The following is a 16,024-nucleotide window of genomic DNA, read 5'->3' on the forward strand; positions in this document are numbered from 1 at the left end:
CATGACCAAAGTTATTTTTGGATTAACTTTAGTTAGGATTTTATCAACCAATTGTTTTCTAACTAATTTTAGTTTAGATTTTATTAGCCAATTGCCAATAGAACAATATTTTGATGAATGTTAATTATATTTTATTGGTTGACGACTTTCACGAATAATTTTAGTCAACATCGATAAAAGAAAATTAACTAAAAATTCTAAACGTTACAAAAAAAAGTTAAATTTGATCAATTTTAACTAAACATTTGTTAATCAATAAAGACCCTTATCATGAGTAAATACAACCAAAAACATCCGTAAGTAAAAAAACATTCAATATTAAAATAATTTAACATTTAATTATTAATATTATTTAATATTGGAATATTATCGTACTTAGGAATAATTGAATTATTTTTGTAGGAAATAAATTTAAAATTCAATTCATGTGAATTATTTTATTAAAAAAATTATAAAGCATATAAAATAAAATATATAAATTTAATATATATAAATTCCCTGAAAATTATGAAATACCCTTATAAAAGAAACTGTGGAATTTTATTTCAGTTTTACATTCTGAGTCTTGCATAAAGTACTTAAGAAATCCTACGTGGGATACGGTAGCCGATGATGGCGTGCATCACATTAGATATCAAGTCATCGAACAAATCTGTATAAACCTTATAAACATGAAGGCCAAATATATATCACTATGTAGATATTTATAAACCTCAAACTTCAGGTAAAGAAAAACAGTCTGTTTAATGAACCATCGGTAACAGTGGACTTGGAAATATGAAACTAATATCAAGTCAAGTATATGATTATAACACTTGCACCATCTTATCTAAAGAACTCCAAAAAAGGGATTCTTAATTGCAGAGTCTAGTTCAGATCCGGCTGTGTTCAGGATCGCCATCTCAACTTTGTCCCTAGGCAAAAACAAGAACTCGCCACCATCCATCTTCTCAAACCCGCAAATTTCTAGAAATTCAATGCCCCCTTTCAAGGAACCAACTCTGTCCTGTAAAACACACCCAACATCAACACAACCTTACCGTAAAAATATCTAGTGGAAAGTAGATATTGAAAAAAATTCAGAAAATGGGGCAATATCTAACAGAGTTTGATACCTGAAAAGATTGGTTACTAAGACGTATCTTTCTGAATTTTTCCTCATCGGGATTTCTGGCAACATTCCCTACATAAGTTAGAAGAGTTTGGAATGCTTTCTTTACTCTGGACTCATTCTCCTGCTCCAAAAATAAGTTAACATGTAAAAAGGATAAAAATCTAACAATGTTTAAGCAGAAGACACTTTTTAACAAAAAATATTTGAGTAGTAATGCTGTGATGTACGTAATCAAACTCCTTTAGCATAACGTAAAATACGGCTGACATTATCACTAATGCGTACTAAAAAGGCCCCGTTTTTCCACATTGCAGGATCAACTAGATATATCTTTCTGTACTTTCAAAGACCAAAATGAATGTTCTACTCTCGATTTTAAGTGGCAGTACATCTTTATTCTGGAAAACACAATTTTATCACTTTTGCCTTTTGCCATGAAAAATTATTAAATTTATTAAAACCAAAAGGGCATGTCCTAAGAAACAATTATCCTTCATGAACACACAATGGTCAGGCTATTGCAGTAAGAACCTAAATAGGAAGATTCAGGAGGCAAAGTATTTTAGGATGTAAAGTTATATGCACAAGTTGCACTAAAATACGTATTTCTATGCTATTTCTAATTCTATTCACCGTTAGATTGGCATCAGTTCATCAACTATCAAACAGTTATTAATACTGTCAACTACAGAGGTGTTCCCAGAAATGTACCTTGTGGTTCTGCTTGAGAGAACGGAGGCACTCTCTCATTTGCTCAGCTTTTGTGGCAGGCCTAACAGGCACAAAACTCTGCATGCACAAATTTCAAATAGACTAACAGAAAAAAATTTCCCATAATTGTTTTTGGCCAAGCTCGTACCTTTTTCTCCTCCACAACAGGTGCAGCTGAAGATTTGGCTGCTGAAGGTTCCTCTGGCGGCAATCCAAGCCTCCGCCTTCTTTCTGCCTGTCATTATAGATAAACAAGGTCACTTGATTTAAATCCCCCGATAAAAGATATTTGACTTCCTGTGCTATCTTTTGGAAGAAAAAGGCTTGTCGTACTCCTCAGGTTTTTCTAAAAGTCTTGGACATTAGTCCATTAAAGCTCCTGCAGCCATAAATGCAGCAGTAGCGAACTCCAAGTTTTTCGTTACCAACAGTTTTGTTCAAAATGCATAAGCTCCCTCCCACCTTATTAGTTTGATCAGCAATAACAAAAAGTAGACTGTCATTTTCTGAATGGATGCTTCTGGTATAGCTTATATGGAAATGGGCATTCCATAAAGTGACGACCAGAACCACCGGTTCAAAAGCAGAAAGCAATGCAGGCGGAGGCGGGCCGAGTCGCGGAGTGCGAACTCTACCATATCCAGAATATCTCAAGAGGCGAGAAGGAGTTGATGGCCCTGGTGTTGGCCATTCAACACTGTCGTCCGTATCTACTGGGGAAGCGTTTCAGTGTTTTTACAGACCAGAAAAGCTTGAAGTATTTGTTGGAGCAGCGCATAACAACTCAAAACCAGCAAAACTGGTTAGCAAAACTCATGGGATGAGTTTGATATATATTATAGGACGGGCGCTTCAAACAGGGTGGCTGACGGATTGTCTAGGAAAGGAGAAGAAGGGGGAGACGGGGATAAGACGTTACGAATGATAACCAGGCCATATTGGCCTGATTTTCAAGAGATAATAGAGGAAGTAGAGAAGGATGAAGGGCTGAAAAAGATAATGGAAGAGATAAAGAATGATCCCGATTCACATCCTTCTTACACCATGGAGAACGAGAGGTTACATTTTAAGGGAAGGCTCGTGCTTTCAACAAAGTCTGAATGGATACCAAAGATTTTAGCAGAATTCCATGATTCTACTCTAAGGGGTCATTCGGGAGGCATACAGAACGTATAGAAGACTTGCCCAGGCTTTTCACTGGACGGGTATGAAGAAGAGGGTGACAGACTATGTAGCTTCCTGCTTGGTCGGCCAACAACACAAATATATGGCATCCTTTCCCCAGGGACTTCTGCAGCCATTGCCTATTCCTAGGGCAATCTGGGAAGAAGTAAGCATGGATTTTGTGGTTAAGTTGCCAAAATCTCTGGGATTTGAAACAATAATGGTGGTGGTGGATAGGTTGAGCAAATATGGGCACTTTATTCCCATAAAGCATCCTTATACAGCAAAGGTAATTGCAGAAATCTTTGTAAGGGAAGTGGTGCGCTTGCACGGGATACCAGTGTCAATTGTTAGCGACAGGGATCCTCTTTTTATCAGTACATTTTAGAATTCAAGGCACCAAATTAAGAATGAGCACCGCATACCACCACCCAGAGACGGATGGTCAGACTAGTGCCGTCAAAATGGGTTGAAACCCGTGAGCCAACCCGGCTCATCACTAAGAACCCGACTCACACGGGTTGAACCCGTGGTGGATCGGGTTGGCTCACCAACCCACCTATTTTTTTTTAATTAAATTAAATTAATTATTCAAATCCTATTTTTTTTTATTGAAATCAAATTAATTAAATTAATTATTCAAAATGCACAACCTTTACTTAGCAATAGAGCCTTTCGCGCTGCAGTCTTTCCAAAAGTTCTCCTCTGCAAATAAAACCCTAAGATTATAGATTGGATAATATTATAGATGGAGATAAAGAAGATGTTTCAAGAGAGCATAATACTGTGGATTTATCCATTCAGAACTCCAATTTAATAGATGGATAATATTATACATTGGATAATTCAAGAATATATCATTTGTTTTATCTTGTTTTTAGACCTATCTACAAGCATGACAGTTTTATCTTGTGCTATATATTTTTGTTAACGGCTATATGTAGTTTCTTGGTCAAACAGTTGTGTATGTCTCATTAAACTAAATTAGCAAAATTTTATGCTTGATAACTTAGAATATATATAACAATATATTTCTTTTGTTTCATTTTCTTTTATATCAATTGGTCCAATTATTATTGTTTCAATTTGATCGATCAAAGTAACATATTATAAGAATCTGACAAGAGGGTGAAAAAAAGTTAATTAAGTGAGCCAATCAGCCAACCCGTTTAACCCACCAACCCGTGGTGGGTCGGGTCAGGTTACCCGTTTTGACAACTCTAGGTCAGACTGAGGTACTGAATAGGATACTGGAAACCTGTTTACGGTGTTTCTGTTCAAAACAACCTAAGGCTTGGAGCACTGTGTTACCATGGGCTGAATACTTGTATAATACCAGTTATCAGGGGGCGGCGAAATGCACTCCTTTTGAAACGGTTTATGGTAGACCCCCGCCAACATTAACCAGATTTATTCCAGGAGAGACATTGGTAGAAGCGGTGGCACAGGACTTGCAGACGCGAGATGAAGCTATCAAGCAGCTGCAACATCACCTGACTAGAGCATAAGAGCGGATGGTGCAATATGCGAATAGAAAGAGGAAGGAGTCCAGTATAAAAGAAGGGGATTGGGTCTTTCTTAAGATAAGACCCCATAGGCAGGTGTCGATGCCAACTAGGTTGCATCCCAAGCTCTCTGCTCGATACTAAGGACCCTTCTTGGTTTAAAAACAAGTAGGTCCAGTGGCTTTTAAATTGTAGCTGTCAGTGACTGCCAGAATACACCAGGTTTTTCATGTGTCCAATTGAAGAAAGTTGCGGGGGAGAATAAGGTGGAAGGGGAATTGCCAGTGGAATTACAGGTGGAAGGTCCATTATATAGACCTTTAAAGGTATTACAGAGGAGAGACAAAAATCAACAAGGAGAGGAGGTATCTCAAATTCTGATCCAATGGCAAGAAGGTGGCGTAGAAGGAGCAACTTGGGAAGAAGAGATGTACATCAAGCAGCAATTTCCGAATTTCAACCTTGAGGACAAGGTTGCTGAGATGGAGGGGGTATTGATAAGGGGATAAAAGTATACGTGAGGAGAAATAAAGGCGGGAAGGAGAGCATGTCTGTCAAAAATTAGGAGGGAGTTTCTGTTAGAAGTTACTTAAAGGAAAAGGGCAGTATAAATAAGAATTAGTGGTAAAGGACGGGGATTATGAAATGAATATTTTGTTGTTAACTGGAACATAAGTCCAGTGGAGGGAGATCGGGCTTCCTTGGGGGGTGATTACTATACAATTGTATTCTTGTTCATTGAATAAGAGAAGTATATTCAGATAAGTGTGTTCCGTTGGTGTGATTTATTTGCTTTCTTGACTTCTTGATTTAAGAAGTCCAACAATAGCTCAAATCATTCAATTCTTTCATTAAAACAATAAAACTGGCAAAACAGAAATTAGATTTTTCACCAAACTTTTCTGAAATAGAATTCCATAATATGCATATTGCAGAACACTTGATTTGAGAGTTGGAGCATAACTCAACCATTTTTATCTAACCTATAATTTGAATAACCTAAATGCCAAAGCAACTCCAAAATGTAAACAATATTGCATAATTCAAAAGAATATAAATCTATCAGATCCAAACTTTTTATCCCTAAACTACAACTTTTATGGACAAAAGTGATTCATCTTAGATATCTAGACTTCTATTTTTTTGTGATCTTTTAACAGAGACTGAGACAAAAAGTTAAGTAATCATGTCTTGAAAGGAAAATATCTTGAGGGAAAATAAATCCAAATCCCAAAATGTATTATCAGTATTCAACAACAGCCACATGACAAACGATCAGGATTAATGCATAAGGTAAAACAAAATCAAATGGATGTAAGCAACAAAGATTTAGGACTGAGTTTGGACTCATATTTCTCTTGCATATTCTAATTAAAGGCAGATAAGAGCTTTCTCAATAAGAGAACAAGAGAGTGAACAAAATGGTTAGCAAATGTTGAAACCTTGTCTTCTTCCAACTTTTGCTTGATTTTCTCCCTAGCCCTTTTCTCTTCCTCTTTCTCTGCTTTTCTCAAGGCCAACAACCTGCAAGAGGAACAAAATTTTCTTGTAGCCAACTGCACTAACAACAAAACACAAGATGTGCAACAGTCAATTTATTAGCTAAGCCAGACCGTTTCCTCTCATTTTCTTCCTCAATCCTCTTTGCTTCCAGCAACTCCTTGCCAATGCGAATTCTCTCCTTCATAAAAATAAAGAAAATGACAATCCAAAGTAATTAACAAATATGGACAAACGTATTTAAAATACTATATTACTATATTATAACCTGGTCCAACATAAGCATCCATGGGAATAACTAGACTTATATACAGCAGAAAAATTGGTAGAAAAGGTGCCCAAAAAAATTCTAAGCCATTGATAGAGTAACTCTAACTTCAAACATAGAAGTTTAACATAGCCATTTAAGCCTATGTGAAGCTTCTTTTAGCACATTTTTATGGAACCTTGACTGGCTTCAAGTTTGTCTCTTCTATTTCTTGTCTTTGACTTCAATTGATTCCATTAGTTAAATTTCACAATAACCTATGAATATACCTAAAGACTCCGATCAGATCAAATTAATCAAATACTTCGCCAACCTTCTAAGAATACAACTCTAAACCATTTGTCTTTGACTACATAACCTGGGTGCCAAAACCAATGTATTCATCATACCTTCAAGGACACACCAATGGGTAACACGACAAGATAAAAAGAAAATTAGTTATTAAACAATACAGGAATAATGTGCTAAAATTGGGCAACATCCAAAAGTATCATGTTCTGAGCATGGACACATTTTTATCTTTCCCAAAATCAAAAATAGAGGGTTCATAAAACTACTAGGAAAATCCACAAACCACCTTGGATGCAAAGTAAGAAAAAAAATCCCCAAAAAACTATTAAACAGCATAGAAATAACTTTTTTTACACTTAATAATGTGAACCTCAAATCCTAGATTATACTATATAGTTCATCCTTACTTTTAATCAACCTACTTTATTGACATGGAGACAACAACAGTCCATTTACTGTATTCTCTTCAATATAATTAAATCAGTAATCAAAGAAAAAAAAAGTGGAAGCTCAAAATGCACCTTACAATCATTTGGAATTGCAATGTCACTGACTAGCTCACTATCTTGTTCTAAAATTCAACCCTTCCATAACCAATGGGTCATAGAGTAATACACCATGTCAAAAAGACCATCTTTCCCAATACCAAAAGCCAAAAAATTAACATGAGTTTTATAGAAAAAACCCAAAAATATTACATGGAGAACCACGGTTGGTTTTACATCTCTAACAAAGTCTAAATACAAGCACATCCACATATTTTCCATGATTTAAAAATTTCAAACAAGTGTATTTCAGTAAAGAAAGTCAAAAGAAATAACTGAGAAGCAGATGGATGAATACACAAAATACCTTTTCTTTTTCTCTCTCTGTTCTCTTCTCTTCCTCTTCTTTCTTCTTGCGAGCTCTCTCCCTTGAGATTATAGTTTTGAAATAAATGAATTACACAATCTAAAGATATATAAGCAATAATAAATAGGCTTAAAAAGTTAACTCCATCTACACTAGCTCTGGACACATGTGAGCATGAGCTAAACCCCATAATATCAAATATCTATATGTTGGTGTATTAATGGCCAGAACAAAAGACCATTATGTCATGACATTATCAACTGAACAAAAGGCCAAAAATCAATACATCGACACAAATTTCAATAACATTAATATTGTTGTGTATTAATGGCATTGTATACAACTAACACGAAATGATAGAGGACACAAAAGCAGACACATTTCTAACTTTTAATAATTAACAACTTCAGGACTACCTAAAATTTTAAATCAGGGACTCAGGGTCCAGTACACATTCGCATTAGGTGTTCACTTGATCATCCTACGCCACTTAGCAAATTCAAAATTCATCAACTGTGTCATTTACAGATCAAGTGAAATGAAATTAGGGATTACCTTGGTTCATCATCAAATATTTCTTTCATCAAGTGAATCAATACATTTCTAAAATTCTCAAGTCCTTTCTCCATAAAAATATTAAAACTCTAAAATAGCTTCATAAGTTCACCCTTTAGTATTACTTAAGACTGAAAGTGAGAAAAAGAACTTAAGAGACTGATCATCTCTGAGTTGCTAAATCGGGCAATCACATTTTGTTTCTTGATTTTCCAAGAAATAATGTTTCCTCGAATCAGAACACAATACTCTGAAGTGAAGCATGTACCCACAAAAGATCCTGCCCAACGAGCATCACAATACCCAAAAATTTGCATATTACATTTATCTTCATACATGAGACCTTGCCTTGGAGCCCTTTTGAGGTATCTTAGGATGTGGACGATAACGTTCTAATGATCAATACAAGAATATTGCATAAACTAACTAACACCCACAACAAAAGATAGGTCATGTCTAGTAATAGTGAGATAAATAAGTTTCCCTCTCAAGTCTTTTATATCTCTCTATATCTCTCTATATCTCTCTATATCTGTGTGAGGTTCACCTTGATCTTCCATTAATTTTTTATTTGGATCCACTAGGCTATCTATTGGTCTACAGTCAGTCATGTTTGTTTCTTCCAAGATATCTAAACAATATTTCCTTTGAGAAACTAAAATGTCTTCCTTTAAATCATTTCAATGCCTAGAAAGTACTTGAAACTTCCAAGATCTATGCTTTGAAAGTGACTACATAAGTGGCCATATTGTTTTATGTTTTATTAAATCAATTTACCATGCCCCATCTTTTTCTACGCTTCTTCTTTGGAATAGTGGAGCAAGTAAAGTATTATTAGAATAGCACAACAAAGTGTTCCTCATCATTAATATGTTTCAATTGCAATATTCTAGTAGCATCATTTCCTTTAATAGCTATGTCATCAACATACACAGTGAAGTAAACACGTTCTCCAAGCAAGGTATGACAATAAAAAACTAAATTATTTGCCTCACTGCATTTCATTACAAAAGTTTGAGTAATATAAATCTCCTCGTTTAGACCTCCATGAAGGAAAGCATTTTTTTATATCTAATTGATGAAGATGCCAATGACGTATAACTCACATGGCAAAGAAGAGACGCATAGTAATCATTTTGGCTACAAAAGAAAATGTATTACCATAATCAAGCCCATATATTCGAATATATCCTTTGGCCACCAATCTAGCTTTTGGGCACTCAACTTCACCATTTGGCCCAACTTTAATGGCTTAAACCCAAGGACAACAAACAAACCTTTTGTCTAGGTGGAAGAGGAACTAAGTCACATGTACCATTACATTCAGGAGTCCGAATTTTATCAATCATGGCTTGTTGCCATCCAAGATGATCAAATCCCTCTTTCACATCATTAAGAGTTGTGATGAAAGATACAAAGGAGATAAAGGATTAAGAAGGCAAGAAAACAATTATGGCTTAGAAAATTGTGAATGGTATGAGAATTGTGTGCACAGAGTACTTTTTCGAATAATAAGAGGAGAAGAAAACAATGATGGCTTAGAACAATGTAAATAGGATGAGAATTGCATGTGTAGAGCGGGTACTTTTTCAAATGGCAATAGGCCAACTAGAATCTTCATTATCAAGCAACATAGTATGGAACTACAATGGCTACTAAACTTCAAAACTAAGATATTCTTGATATTCTTTGTTAGAAAAATGTGGTTCAACCTTCTTAGATTGGAACATGTTTTGTGTCGTACTAGGAAAACCATGTAAGGAAAAGCACTAACTTTAAGTGTTGCCAATTCTCTTACTAAAGGAACATTGAAGTTGTTTGTATCCACTTTGAGAAAAGGAAGACAAATTGAAGGAAGAATTCACTAACAATAAAAATTAGAGCAACAATCTATACTCCATAACCAATGCCAAGTATAAAAGACAATAAACAAATGGTGGAGGAAGAGTATGAGAAAGAGAGGAGAGAGGAGCCTCTTAACCAAAGCTAAAATCGGAGAAACAAGAGTCAAAACAAATACAAGGATGCTAGTGAGCCTTATGGAGAAGCCGAGTAGTTGTTTCGGTGACAAAAAGGTGGTTGACAAGTTATTCTCTAGTCCTTTATCCATAACAATATTAAAACTCTAAAATAGCTTCATAACTACACCCTTTAGTATGAATGTTATCGGAATTTTGTTTTATACCTTAGTTCCTGTTGTTTGGCCTTCAGTTCTTCTGGGGTAAGAGAAGGTTTAGAAGCTTCAATTTTGGTGTTGGCAGGTACCTGAGATAATCATTCGTCAGCAGGTTACAAACTAGATATGCAACTTAATCACACTAAATAAAATTTGGCACTTATTCATTACTTGGAGTAGACTTATTTTTGTTTAAGTTTGCAACATAAATTTGCTACTTATGCAGAAATCAACTGTTAAGCACACAGTGACAGACAGATATCAATAATATAATAGTGTACCAAGGGCATCTGATCTATGTCATGATCATTCTCATGCTCTACTATCCAGTTTACAGCCGCCTCAAGGCCAGCATTACCTGTCAAAGGGAGAAACCAAGTTTAATAATATCTAGATGTTGACAAGTATCAATGTTTAGATACATATACATATTAACAATGTATTGCAAATACTTTTGAAAATATGACTAAAACATTTCCCAAACGTCAAAGAATGTCCTATGACATAAAGCACTATTATAATCAATGGTACTCACTTAAAGATACATAAACAGTTAACATACTCCAGAAATGTGCGATGATGCAATAATATTCACAAACTATCCCATCAAAATAAAATAATTATCAAGGCAGGCAGAAAATTAAAAATTTACAATAGCAATCAAGTTGCATCACACTAGGTAAGGTTAGCTTCAGGATCAATCAATGTTGATAGGCTCTATTGCAAATCACATTTGCAATAAAAACAGTCCCATACAAGGTAAACATAATTGGTCCTCCTCTATTTCTTTTACTCCGATGATCCCAATTTCATCCACTTAAACTACACAAGCCTTTATTGGTCTTCTCACATGAGACAGCAAAGTGAAACAAGTTGGACTCTACACAACTATGCTCAATATCAATATAACAAGACTGCAAGTAAGTTCACCAGAGTAATGAAGCGCGCGCGTAGCCCGTGCCGTTGAAAAACCCATTGATTCGAGTTCTTCAAGCAGTTTTTTGTCCACTTCAGGAACAACCATTTCTGCATTTCCCAACATACATCACAATCAACCAAAAATACAATCTAAAACCACATCCCCATACACCACCTTCAAAATCATTCTTTAACTAAATATCCACATCCCCATACACCACCTTCACAATCATTCATTAACTAAATATCCACATCCCCATACCTTTACTTCATAACTCTACAATTTTAGATTAGGAATATCCCATATTATTTAACTTGGTTTAAATTAAAAGGTACCTTCATTTTGATCAGTTGATGCGGTGCTGGAAGGGTTTTCCAACGCATCCACCTTCGGTACCTCCAAACTAATCGGTTTCACGGTATCGGAAGTCCTGTCAACAAACTCAGTGTGACCCGTTCTTTTGGTGTGCAGATCACTCTCCTGTGTACGTGATCCAAACAACAGAAACAGTAACCGTACAAGATTCAGTTAATAATATAAAAGAAAGAAAAAATCGTTGAACCCTAAAAAGGGAATCGATAATTGTGGATGGGACTAACAGTTTTGGATCTGCAGGGTTTGGAGCAAGTGGTGCAAACGAGGTTGAGAACAGCTTCTGTGGATTCGGAGAAGTTGGAATGGGAAGTGAGTTCGGCGTGTTCTTGGGCTTCTTCTACCGTTCTCAACAGAGCACCGCAGTCACCGCACTTGAGAGAAACCCCGGCCATTGATACAAAGCAATGCAAGAACAATTATCAACAAAACAAAACCATTTATACTTTGACCAATAAGCACTTACTATGACTCTCTACTTTCTTTCTCGGGTTCAACAAAATGAATCCTAATGATACAACACTGCCCAGCTTCCTATATCTCATCTAACAAAAAAATTCAATATTCAAAATAAAAATATTTATATTCAAAATAAAAATATTTTAAATTTAAAAGATTTTTAAAAAATATTATGATTTTTAATGTTCTTCTAAAATGATTGTTATTAGAATTTTGCATTTTAAATTTATAACAAGTGCCAATTTTAAATTCATTTAGGCTTTGTTTTTTTGGGTGTATTTGGGGGAGATTATTTGGGGGAGATTATTTGAATGGATTTGAGTGGATTTGAGGGTAATTTTTTAGTTGTTTTTTTGAGTGGATTTGTGGGTAATTGAGAGTGAATTTGGAAGTAAAGTTGTGAGAATTAGTGTAGAATTTGATTGATGTGATAGATTTTAAAAATTAGTTTAATTGGTAGAAATTAAAAATTACCAAAATGCCCCTAGTCATACAGCTGTAACCGGTTACACCACTCTTGTAACTGATTACTCCTCTACTTTATATTTGTTCATGCAGCTGTAACCGGTTACACCACTCTTGTAACCGATTACGGCTTCTCCAGATCAATTGTGGGTGTATTCAATTGTAATAAAATTATTAGAACAAGGGCAATTCAGACTATTTCATCATCATCCCTCCAAATCTCTTCAGATGTGCAGGTGAATGAACAGTGGATGAATCCCGCAAATCACTTCATTTCCATCCGAGCTAATTAACTGAAGCGAACACAAAATTTTTTTGATTCATCGCTCGCAAATTGGCGCAAACAGTGCCATCCGCGGAACCGAACACAGCATTAATGTTCTTTTATCCACACAATTTTGGTTGTTTCCCGCAAAATTAAATCCTTACTAAATATATTTTTCGTTTTAAATATTATATTTCGTTCTTTAATTAAGTAATATATAATATTTAGTTTTTATATTTCTCAAAACCATTAAATCTATGCTGAGTGGAATCCAAGTGTTACTGTGAGGGTTTAGAAAATTCAGAAAGTGAAAGACAGGTGTGTATCTGGTTGGCCGATCGGTTTTTGACGGTGGTATATGTAAGATCCTTGAAAATATTTGTATGTTAAAATGTAAGATCCATGAAAAAAAAAATATTTATAATAGTAAATTTTAACATTTTATTAGTAATAATAATTTTAATGGATAGAAAAATGTAAATTTTTGGATATAAAGTTATAGTAATTTTAGAGGGAGAGCTTCAAATTTTTGATAACTTATTTAGGATTTTTTTTAGAAATGTGAATAGTGAATAGTAAATAGTAAATAGTAAATAGTGAATAGTGAATAGTGAATAGTTAAAAAAAAAATATTAAAATAAATTATGGAAGAGAACACTCCACGTAGAAGTAATCATTCAGAGATAAGAATGGTGAATAAAAAATAATTTTTGAATAGTAAAAATGAATAGTAAAAGTGAATAGTAAAAATGAATAGTAAAAATGAATAGTAAAATTTTTGGCTATAAATAGCCAAGGGGGGGAGGCTGAAGATTTACACCAAAATTCTAGAGAAATTGTGAGAGAAGAGAGTTAGAGGAAATTCTAGTTAAAGAGGGGAAATTCTGGAAGTTTCCGGATAACGGTTTGAGAAGAGGAAACTAAGTCTGGAATAGAGGTAAGGGAAGCTAACTTTGAGTATTTCTTTTTGTATTATCTTGAGTCTTGAATATGTTATATTTTTCTTTTGTCTGATTTTAAATCTTAAATATGGAGTATTTTGTTTCTGTATGATTTTGAATTTTAAATGAGAATATGTTTTTTTTGTGTGTTAATATCCAAGTGTGATAATTGTAAAATGTGATATTGATTATGTTATGTCAATTGTATGTTATTAGTGGTTTATTTTTTTATTTTGGAAGGATTAGAAATTGTCTAACCGGCTCTGCCAGATTCAATTTCTTGTTTCCCCAAACATTTTATTGTTTTTCCTTATTTATTTTTATTGTATTTTGGAAGGATTAGAAATTGTCTAACCGGCTCTGCCAGATTCAATTTCTTGATTCCCCAAATTTTTTTATTTCCTTCCGTATTTATTTTATTACATTTTTGGAAGGATTAGAAGTTGTCTAACCGGCTCTGCCAGATTCAACTTCTTGTTTCCCCAAACTATTTATTTCCTTACTTATTTATTTTATTGCATTTTTGGAAGGATTAGAAGTTGTCTAACCGGCTCTGCCAGATTCAACTTCTTATTTCCCCAGACATGTATTGTTCTTGTTATTTAATTATATTGTATTGATGGATGGATTAGAAGTTGTCTAACCGGCTCTGCCAGATTCAACTTCTTGTTTCCCCATGAATTTTTATATTAAGATTATTTTTATGATTGTCAAATATTGTATTCTTCTATGACCATTTATAGTAATGTTTTATTATTGTTAATTGTTTATAATTATCTTGTATGAATTCTATTATGGATGTTTATTGTGATGATTTTATTGAATGAGTTTGTTGGTTGAAATTAATCTTGTTGGAAGGTTTGGAATAAGGGTTCTGTAATAGCTTGTATATGGGTATTAAATATATATACAGTGTTTGAGGTTGTTGTGAGAGGAAGTAAAATTAGGCATTTTAAGATTTAGAGCATAAGAAAACAAGGTAGATAAATTAAATAAATAAATTGTTAATTATTGAAGGCCTCCCTTTGTTGGTAGGATAGAGGAACCTTAAAAACCTGAGTTGGCACATCCCTGATCATAGAGCAGCCCTGGCCTGGTCCAGTCAGTTGTGACTAGTCATATGTGCTGGCGTCGAAGGTGAGTTTGATGCGTTCAGACATCTGGGTCCTCTCCGGTGACCAATTGGGGTAAAGAAAAATCTCTATTAGGATGAAAATAAAATAAAACAAGTTGATTGTAGATGCATAATATTATCATGGTAAAAATTTCATATATATTTTATTTATCATTACATTGAGCCCAGACTTTAATATGTAGTTCCTAAGATATGTTGATGTATTTTGGTTGATCCATGATCTTTGTTTGGTGAAAATATGTTGAGTTATACTCGTTATGGGCAAAATGAGTTTATAATATGAAGCATGATATCTGGCAATGTGTTTAATTTATCGATACCAAAACGGGTTATTATGAATTCATGATTAAAGAATGAACATGATTGAGTTAGGTGGATAAGAGGGTATGAATCGTTGGTTTTTATGAAATGTTGGAGTGGGTATGAGAAATCATTACTTATGAAATGATGTTTACTACCGGGAGTAGTATGTTCGAGTTATACCATGAGAGTTTGGTATGAGCAAAGTAACACCTGAGATTTTTGGAAGCAGGCAGAGAGGGGTCTGACCATAAGGCTTCAGAAAGTAAGACATAGTATGTAAGTGAGGCTTAAGGAAGCAGGCAGAGAGCGGTCTGACCATAAGGCTTCATGAGTAAGCATGGTACACTTGTAAGATTTATGGAAATGAGAAAGATGATTTTGATAATGATGAATTAATGACATCGGAATAATGATATTTTATCAATTGCAGAAATACCTGATTTTAATATTTTGTTACAAGTTTAATGATTTTATGATATGGTTGGCTTACCCTTATTTGTTTGTACTATGATCATATAACTCATGTTATATGTGATTAGATAATGTTGCAGATGCGGTTGAAAAAGCTTAGAGATGAGAGAGATGCGGGGAAAAACTTTCAGGGATTTTTGTAAAAAGAATAAATTTGTATTGGGAAGATTATGTTGTGTAAAATTTATAAGTTGAAATTTCAATGGTGAAGACTATATTGTTTAAAGTTTGTAAGTTTGGTATTGTACTTTGAAGTAATTGAAATAAAGTTTGATTGTTTATATGAGATATCAAATTAATTTAGTCTCTACTATCAGTAATACCCTTTAAAATATTCGGGTGTTACACTATGGTATCAGAGCAATGGTTTTCGAAAGTATTTTGGGACTATGGGGAGTGAAATTATTATTCTTAGTAAAACTATTAATGGTTATGATGAAAATGACTATTTGGAGGAAATTGATATCATATGCTAAATTGTATTGTTATCTTTTTGAAGAAATCATTTAAACTCGACAAAGATGCAGCAACAACAAGTTGATCAAGTACCTCAAAATC

At 34.2% G+C, this 16,024-nt stretch overlaps 1 protein-coding gene across 1 annotated transcript; it reads right to left on the reverse strand.

The window, feature by feature from the left end:
• Positions 1–657: 657 nt before the first annotated feature.
• Positions 658–11,934, reverse strand: LOC124819849 (ubiquitin-associated (UBA)/TS-N domain-containing protein). Its single transcript, XM_047291444.2, has 12 exons — positions 11,655–11,934; positions 11,391–11,535; positions 11,067–11,162; positions 10,418–10,494; positions 10,146–10,225; positions 7,406–7,466; positions 6,108–6,175; positions 5,937–6,018; positions 1,974–2,060; positions 1,826–1,903; positions 1,116–1,235; positions 658–1,006 (listed from the first exon to the last, which is right to left on the reverse strand). The coding sequence occupies exons 1-12, from the start codon at positions 11,820–11,822 to the stop codon at positions 830–832; spliced, it is 1,239 nt and encodes a 412-aa protein (XP_047147400.1). The 5' UTR covers positions 11,823–11,934; the 3' UTR covers positions 658–829.
• Between the last annotated feature and the right edge of the window lie 4,090 nt (positions 11,935–16,024).

The sequence above is a fragment of the Vigna umbellata genome, chromosome 1, assembly GCF_029865625.1.
Source record: "Vigna umbellata cultivar VRB3 chromosome 1, Vumbellata_1.0, whole genome shotgun sequence".
In the NCBI taxonomy this organism is placed as follows: Eukaryota; Viridiplantae; Streptophyta; class Magnoliopsida; order Fabales; family Fabaceae; genus Vigna; species Vigna umbellata.

What these genes read in the sequence shown, in the direction of transcription:
- LOC124819849 (XM_047291444.2), bottom strand. Translation starts at nt 11,822, where the DNA reads ATGGCCGGGGTTTCTCTCAAGTGCGGTGACTGCGGTGCTCTGTTGAGA. An exon ending in ATCAACTGATCAAAATGAAG is followed by an intron (nt 11,163 to 11,390) that starts GTACCTTTTAAT and finishes TGGGAAATGCAG; the next exon opens with AAATGGTTGTTCCTGAAGTG. An exon ending in CTCTCAAGCAGAACCACAAG is followed by an intron (nt 1,236 to 1,825) that starts GTACATTTCTGG and finishes TTTTTGGAGCAG; the next exon opens with GAGAATGAGTCCAGAGTAAA.